This window comes from Orycteropus afer, unplaced genomic scaffold (genome assembly GCF_000298275.1).
Source record: "Orycteropus afer afer isolate SDZICR_OR568_19922 unplaced genomic scaffold, OryAfe1.0 scaffold00013, whole genome shotgun sequence".
NCBI lineage: Eukaryota > Metazoa > Chordata > Mammalia > Tubulidentata > Orycteropodidae > Orycteropus > Orycteropus afer.
Genome location: NW_006921600.1, coordinates 13,014,173 through 13,022,895, shown reverse-complemented (window position 1 = coordinate 13,022,895; position 8,723 = coordinate 13,014,173). Strand labels below are relative to the sequence as shown.

At 46.0% G+C, this 8,723-nt stretch overlaps 1 protein-coding gene across 1 annotated transcript; it reads right to left on the bottom strand.

The window, feature by feature from the left end:
• Positions 1-280: 280 nt before the first annotated feature.
• Positions 281-3,449, bottom strand: RD3 (RD3 regulator of GUCY2D). Its single transcript, XM_007953726.1, has 2 exons — positions 3,154-3,449; positions 281-572 (listed from the first exon to the last, which is right to left on the bottom strand). The coding sequence occupies exons 1-2, from the start codon at positions 3,447-3,449 to the stop codon at positions 281-283; spliced, it is 588 nt and encodes a 195-aa protein (XP_007951917.1).
• Positions 3,450-8,723: the final 5,274 nt, after the last annotated feature.

The window sequence follows — 8,723 nt, the reverse complement described above, 5'->3', positions numbered from 1 at the left end:
TTTTCAGAAACGCTGAATCTCTGCTAGGCATGGAAGGGGCTGCTGCCAGAGGATTTGTGCAGGGGAGGAAGTTTCAAGCCCTAAATCTATGGGCCCTATAATCAGTGGAAGAGGTTAGGAGCGGTTTTTCCATAATGCAAGGAGTGTCTTGGGATTGGGTCGCCTCTTCATTCTCCTCATTAGAGGGAGGTGGGGGAGATTCCAGGCCCCGGTGACCAGTCACCGGCCTATCATGCCCTCCTGTAGGTGGCTCACTTTCTGGGCAGGGGAGGGACCAGGGTCAGTCCTCGTGGGGTGCCCGGAATTCGGGCATGCTCCAGGCCCGGGGTGGCGGCGGGGTGTCCCGTTCCACATCCTCCGAGATGGTCCGAATGTCGCTGGCGAACGGGGAGATGCGCGCGCGGGTCTTGAAAGTGGCCAGGCTGCCGCGGGGCCGCAGGCTCCACTGGCGGGTCAACCTGTGGGCTTCCTCCTCCTCCTTCATCCTCTCCAGGACTTCCTGCAGTACGGAGCGGAACAGCCGGGCCACCTCCTGCACCTCGGGCTCATGCTCTGCCACCAGTTGTCGAAACCTGGGATGGGAAGAGGAGAGGGTGAGTGGGGTCATACCGCTGGCAGAGCAGGCACGGCGTAGGGCGGGGTCTACCCCTGAGGAATTAGTTGTCTAGCGCAGTTTGCACCATCTAGGGGCCTAAATGGGTGTGTTGTTGTTGTTAATGTGCAGTCGAGTCGGACCCGACTCATAGCGACCCTTCCTTGGGTTTCCGTGGGAGTATCACTATGAAAGTAGATTGCCCCATCTTCCTTCCAAGGAGTGGCTGGTGGGTTTGAACCGCCAGCCTTCTGGTTAGCAGTAAAGAGCCTTAGGCACTACGATATCAGAGCTCAGATGGGTGTGTTAGCTACCTTTCTATGAGGTTTAATAACTCAACTAACATATGTAAAGACCCTGGTACTTACCTAAGGTTATCCATGTTGGAATGTCAATAAGAACTCACTGCAATTGCAGCCTCATTGACAACTACCTCTCTCCCACACTTTCCCTTCCAGTGATCAGAGCCCTCTTTCTGAAATGCGTATCTGATCTTGTGACCATCTTGCAATACTCCTGTTATAACTCCGGATCGCCTTCTGGCTGAGGTTGAGCTGTTTGGCTGGTTCTCTAGACCCTGGCCAGCTGATTCCTGCTACTCCCCAGAGGACTCATGTAGCAGTGACATGAGAGAGGAGATATGACAGGACAATCATTTGTGTGTATATTCCCAGCCTTCCTCTTCGTGTAAGGAGGTTTTAGTTTGCCAACTCAGATTTTCTCATCAGCATTACCACCCATGACTCACACCCACCCCTGGCCCCAGGGTGTTTCTGGAGCCAGATATATTTGCAGGGGGAAGCATGGATAGGAATAGAAAGGGGGAAGGCAGGGGCTTCCATGGTGTACAATCAGAAAAATAGGAGAAAGTAAGCCTTTTGTACTGAAGGAAGAAAAGGAGTGTAGATAGGACCAGAGAAGGAAGAGTTTTTAAGGGGAGTTTTAGAAGAAAAAAGAAAAAGGTTTAGGATAGCTGCATATGTTGGCTAAAGAATTGGTGAGGGAAAATGTTGGAAAACTCAAGGGGATTTCAACATGTTTTATTGTAGATTTGTATTCCTTTACCAGTGTTTGAGAAATGCAGGTAGAGAACTCAAAATATTTGAAATTAGTTTTGTTTGCTGTACTATGCTTCTGACTTCAGTGCCAACCTGACAGAGACTGGGCCATATGGATCACAGCTTCATTAGGGTAACGTGTATTTTAAAACATTATTATACCTGACCTCATGATCTGTCCTGGAGGAAGTGCAGCCAGAATGCTCCTTGGAAGCAAGAATGGCCAGACTTCGTCTCACCTATTTTGGTCATGTTGTAAGAAGGGACCATTCCCTGGAGAAGGATGTCATGCTTGGTAGGGTGGAGGGTCGACGAAAGAGGGGGAGGCCTTCAATGAGATGGATTGACACATTGGCTGCGATGATGGGCTCAAGTATAGCAGGGATTGTGGGGCTGGTGCGGGATCGAGCAGTGTTTCATTCTGCTGTGCATAGGGTCCCTATGAGTCGGAAACGACTCAACGGCACTTAACAACAACATAACAATACCTGACCTCTAAGTCCTTGCCCTAGGACTCTGAAATGTATGTAAACCAAAACCAAACTCACTGGCATCCAGTCGATTCCAACTGATAGCCACCCCCACTGGGTTTCCAAGGCTGTAAATCTTTATGGAAGCAGACTGCCTCATCTTTCTTCCACAGAGTGGAGCAGCTGGTGGGTTCACACCACTGACCTTTTGGTTAGCAGCGAAATGCCTTAATCACGACACCACCAGACTTACATATACATGCACATATACACACAAATTACACATGTTGTTGTTGTTATGTGCCATCGAATAGGACCAGACTCATTGCTACCCCTCCTTGGGTTTCCAAGGCACTATCACTACGGAAGTAGATTGCCCAATCTTCCTTCTGAGGAGCGGTTGGTGGGTTTGAATCACCAGTCTTCTGGTATATATATATGTGTGTGTATGTATGTATGAAGAGATTATCTGGGAAAACCTCCCCAAGAAGGTAACAATGAAGATGAACTGAATAAGGAAAAGAAGATAGCTATGTTAAGATCCAGGATAATAATATTCTAGGCAGGGAGAACAGAAGGCTCAAATGCCCTGGGTTCTCTTCCATCAAAACTCATGTGCCTCCAGGAACCACCTGTAAATCCCCAGCCCTGGCCTGGAGTTCCATGGCCTCTTTCAAATTCTTCCTACTACCTCACCCTACTAGGAACTTTGGTACCGTAGTGCCTAAGACACTTGACTGCTAACCAGAAGGCTGGAGGTTCAAACCCACCAGCCACTCCTTGAAAGGAAGGTTGGACAATCTACTTCCATAGTGATACTGCCACAGAAACCCAAGGAGGGGTCGCTATGAGTTGGTTCTGACTCGACAGCAAATAACAACAACCACCACCACCTTGCCCTTCTAACAGATAACTGGGCCGCGTAGGCTAGGTCATGCAGAGTTCTGGTGATCTTAGGCTGCTGCAGCCATGCTCCCTAGAGCTGTCCAGGCTGCAGCCCACTAACTTGTTCCATCCCAGTGCCAGGGATTACCTGAGGATGGCAGGTCCACAATAGGATGGGTGGATCTTGGCACAGACATCCTCCAGTTGCAGCCTTTCACCAGGGCTGAGGTTGTAGGTGGGCCGGGGCACGCTGGCCAACCAGCTGTAGTCCACACCAGTGCGGATCTTCCTGTTTGAGTTCCTGCGCTCCCGTTGCTGCCTCTCAGCCTCCCGCATCTGCCCTGCCAGCTCCATCATGAGTGTCTCCAGCACCATCTCAGCTGGGCTTTGGGATGACAGCCGTGGTGGGGCCTCATTCCAACGGAGCCAAGGAATGAGGGACATGGCCCCTCCAGGCCCTGCTGAGAAAAGGTGTAGAGTGTGTCATCACTTGGCTCCTCTGTCAGGATGGGGAATCAGGGAGGCCAAAGGGAAGGAAAGGAGAGCCTAGACCCAGGTTTAGGAGACCTGATCTGCTCATCCAGCTCACAGCTGGGTGACCTTGGGTAGCTTGGATATCCTCTGCAAGCAATCTTTGCTAATTCCATAAGACAAGATACGGTTGTTGTGAGAAACAGTAGTGAATAAACTTGATGCGGTGTAAGTACCACATAAAAGCTGCCATCTCAGGCATGTCCTCACTGCCAGTTTGAAGTGGGTTTATGCCCTTGACAACAGTGGGCTAAACTCTGAAGGAGCCCTTGAAGGTCCCTCATCTCTCTTTTCTGTGCTTTCTCCACATTCCAAGTGGCTCCCCTTCCAGACACTGAAGTTCTTTTTCCTGTCTTGGCCCTCCAGATGCAGAGAAAAGACATTTGATGAGCTCAGTCTCAACATAGTTGTCAGACTGTGTCACCACCCTGAGGAGAGACAGCCCTCCCACCAATTTATACCCATCAGTCTGCACCCACCATGCTTACCCCAAAGAAATAAGTTGTTAATGGTAGAGAACAAGGCACTGATAATGAAGTTATTATGGGGTAGCAATTTGTTGTTGTTGTTGTTGTTGTTATGTGCCGTCAAGTCAGCCTTGACTCATAGCGACCCCTCCTTGGGTTTCTGAGGCAGTATCACTACGGAAGTAGGATTGCCCAACCTTCCTTCCGAGGAGTGGCTGATGGGTTTGAACCGCCAGCGTTCTGGTTAGCAGTCAAGTGCCTTAGCCACTATGCTACCAGAGCTCCTCTCTTACCAATAGGGACCTGGAATTATACTCCTGGGCCCTTTCTGGGAAGTTAGGAGGGCAGGACCTACTCTTGAAGTCAGGAGGAGTAGGTATTTTTCTTTTTGTCTCTTAATTGCTTCATGTGTCCAGACTAACAAGGGTGTGGGCAGGAGTGTGTTGGGGGAGGTGGGGGGTGAAGTGGGAGGAGTTAGTGCACTGTCCTGAGAGCCTTGAGCACCAGAGGCTGAGGGATTTCATCAGGTCAGGTATAGGGAGATGTTGTAACTGAATGTGTTATTTTCCTAGAGTGTTTGCATTTTTACAAAGTACATGGGTCAGGTTGATGCTTAACACCAACAGAGTGAGTGATGTCATTTCAGGAATTCTTTCAACCCCCTGTGAAGAGTACTAAATAAGTATAGGTCAATAGTTCCTACAAGGGCTATTGAATATGCTGGGCAACTTCACACCTCCATGCCCTTGCCTGTATTCCTTGTTCTGCCTGTAAAGCCTGCCCACATCTGCCTGGAGACTTGGCTCTGGAGTCAATCTTCTTGGGACCTTTCCTGATCCTCTCACCTCCCAGGCAAACCTGACCACTCTCTACTTTGTACCCTGAGGGCACTATGTACAGACATTTTCATAGTACTAGCAATACTTTATGTGTAACTATTTTCCTCTACACTGTGTATCATATGCTGCTAGGGACTGTGTCTTATTCATCTTTCTATCTCTGATGCTGGGTACATAGTACAGTAGGTGCTTAATAAATACGAAACAAATGAATGAAAGTATAAAGAATTAATAAATGAGTGGTGGATATGTCATTATGATTGTGTCAAGGAGCAAGCCTCCCAGATCTGACCTACCCAGAATGAGAGGGCATCTGTCAGAGGCCACGGAAAAGACAATCTTCCTTCTGGCCCTTACAGTGCTACACTGTGGCTCAGGTATGGGGTAACCAGGGGAAGGGCTGTATGTGTACCTGTAGTACTGTTCTTCTATCCTTAGGGTGGCCTTTAGATAAGTCCCTATATAACACTTTTCTGAAAATATTACCTGGGGATGGAAAATTAGGCTGAGAGTTGTGCGATCAGAGGGCATTTGGTATCTGTCTGCTGGAATGATTCTACCTCTCTTCACTGCTGAGCTCATCCTAGGACACCTCCAAAACTGGCCCTGACCTTGCTTCCCCAGGAAGACTTCTTCAGGGACTTCCTTTAGCCCCTATAGGGTATACCCCAACATGCTCCCCAGCAAGCCATACTATCACCATCACCTAAATGTTGGACACCTAATCCTTGAGTTTCATCAACCTGGAAGATGATTAATGTGGAAGAAGCAGATGAAGCAGAGGGAGGGATGTGATGCTCTTGAATGACGTCTTAATATAACCTGCTATATACTATTAGATGAGAATCTCCTCAATGACCTGCCACATGCCCAGTGACTAGTTAATATGCTTCCCAACCCATTTGAAGCTTTAATTCTTCTGACCACTCCTTCCTTTTGAAATTTTACAAAAGAGGTTCTTTTTACATTCATCAGTTTATACACATTTTATCTTGTGACACTGGTTACCTTCCCTGCAGTGTTCTGTCTCCCTGGTTGCCATTAGACTTTACTCCTTGGTCTACCTCCTTTCTCTCTGGACATTTCTGCTCATACCTTTCTGGACTTCTTCCTCTGCCGTATCCTGGATTCTTGCTGTGCCCTGGGTTCTGAGGTAGTCTTCTCATTTTAATCAGCCTTATCCTTTCATAAGGAGCTCTGGTGGCACAGGGAAGAAGACAAGGAGGCAGGAAGGACACAAGGAAAGGGTAGCCACAAGGAGGAAGTGGGAGGAGAGCTGTTACACTGCAGGGAAGGTAACCAGTGTCACAAGATAAAATGTGTATAAACTGATGAATGTAAAAAGAACCTCTTTTGTAAAATTTCACCCAAATCACAATAAAGAGTTAAAAAAAAAAAGGGAAAGGAAGAGAAGACAGAAATGGATGTCAGAAGAGACTCTGAAACTTGCTCTTGAACAAAGAGTAGCTAAAGTGAATGGAAGAAATGATGAAGTAAAAGGATTGAACAGAAGATTCGAAAGAGTGGCTCGAGAAAACAAAGTGAAGTGTTATAATGAACTGTGCACAAAGACTTGGAGTTGGAAAAATCTAAGGGGAAAAACACACTCTATTTCTCAAATTGAAAGAACCAAAGAAAAATTTCAAGCTTCTAGTTGCAACATTGAAGGATTCAATGAGCAAAATATTGAACAACTCAGGAAGCATTAAAAGAGTCACTGTACCAAAAATAATTGGTCGACATTCAACCATTTCAAGATGTAGCATATGATCAAGAACCAATGGTATTGAAGGAAGAAGTCCAAGCTGCACTGAAGGAACTGGAAAAAAACAAGGATCCAGGAACTGACAGAATACCCATCAAGATGTTTTAAAAACAGATGCAACACTGGAAGCACTCACTAATCTATGCCAAGCAATTTGGGAGATAGCTACTTGGCCAACTGACTGAAAGAGATCCAGATTTGTGCCCATTCCAAAAAGGTGATCCAACAGAATGTGGAAATTATTGATCAGTATTGTTAATATCACACTTAAATGAAATTTTGCTAAAAATAATTTTTAAAAATAGTTGTAGCAGTGCATAGACAGGGAACAGCCATAAGTTTAAGATTCATAAATTCAAAAGATTCAGAAGAGGATGTGGAACAAGGGATATCACTGCTGATATCAGATGTATCTTGGCTGAAAGCAAAGAACAGCAGAAAGATGTTTATCTGTATATTTAACTATGCAAAGGCATTGGACTGTGTGGATCGTAACAGATTATGGATAACATTGAAAAGAATGGGAATTCCAGAACGCTTAATTGTGCTTGGGAAGAACTGTACATATCAAAAGGCAGTTGTTTGAATAAAACAAGGGGATATACTACATGGGGCTCCAATGATGGGCTCAGGCATAGCAGCAATTGTGAGGATGGAGCAGGACCGAGCAGTGTTTCGTACTAATGTACATAGAGGGTCACTATGAATTGGAGCTGACTTGGCAGCACCTAACACCACCACTAAACATGGTTTAAAATCAGGAAAAGTTTATGTTAGGGTTGTATCCTTTCACCATACTTATTCAGTCTGTGTACTGAGCAATTTGCTTGCTGAAAGTGAGGATGACTTCAGGCACTTACTGATGAAGGTTGAAGAATACAATCTGCAGTATGGATTACGTCTGAATATAGAAGAAAACAAAAGTCCTCACAACTGGACCAATGAGCAGCATCACAATAAATGGAGAGAAGATTGAGGTTGTCAAAGAATTCACATTGCTTGGTTGTACAATCGATGCCAATGGAAGCAGCAGTCAGGACATTAGACGACATATAGCATTGGGAAGGTCAACCGTGAAGGAACTGTTTCAAGTGCTGAGGAGCAAGGATGTCTCCTTGTGGACTAAGGTGCGCCTGACACAAGCCATGATATTTCCAATCGCCTCATATGCATGTGAGAGCTAGACAATGAATAAGGAAGACCGAAGAAGAGTTGATGCTTTTGAGCTGTGGTGCTGGTGAAGAATGCTGAAAGTACCATGGACTGCTAAAACAACTAACAGATCTGTCCTGGAGGAAGTGCACCCAAAATGCTCCTTGGAAGCGAGAATGGCCAGACTTCATCTCACCTATTTTGGTCATGTTGTCAGAGGGACCATGCTTGGAGACGGGTGTCATGCTTGGTAAGGTGGGGGGTCGACAAAAGAGGGGGAGGCCTTTAACGAGATGGATTGACACAGTGGCTGTGATGATGAGCTCAAGTATAGCAGGGATTGTGGAGCTAGTGCGGCATCAGGCAGTGTTTCGTTCTGCTGTGCATGGGGTCGCTGTGAGTCGGAAACGACTTGACGGCACCTAACAACATATCAAGCAAGTAATCTGAGAAGATAGACTACATGAAGAACGTGATGTCAGAGTTGGAGAAAGACTCATTAACAACCTGTGATATGTAGATGACACAACCTTGCTTGCTGAAAGTGAAAAAGACTTGAAGCACTTATTAATGATGATAAAAGACTACAGCCTTCAGTATGGATTACACTTCAGCATAAAGAAAACAAAAACCCTCACAACTGGACCAATAAGCAAAATCACGATAAATGCAGAAAAGATTAAAGTTGTCAAGAATTTCATTTTAGGGACTTCCAGTAAGATGGAGGAATAGGCAGACAAGCGACACACACCCTCTTCAGCAAAGAAAAGAAAAACCAATTGACAGAGATAAAGAAGATAATCCTGGAACCCTGAGGTTTGAAAGGAACTATACAAAATGGATTAGGCACCAACTAGTGGAAAAAACTGAACAAAAGTAGTGAGTACAGAGATGGTCAGAGCTGCAGACTGTCAACCTGAATATTTCCAAGTGGTGTTGGGACCTGAAAATTGACCTAAAGATC

Excerpts from the sequence above, each read along its gene's own strand:
- RD3 (XM_007953726.1), bottom strand. The coding sequence starts at position 3,449 with ATGTCCCTCATTCCTTGGCTCCGTTGGAATGAGGCCCCACCACGGCTG. Across the intron at positions 573-3,153 it reads TGTGGACCTGCCATCCTCAG|GTTTCGACAACTGGTGGCAG; the intron begins GTAATCCCTGGC and ends TTCCCATCCCAG.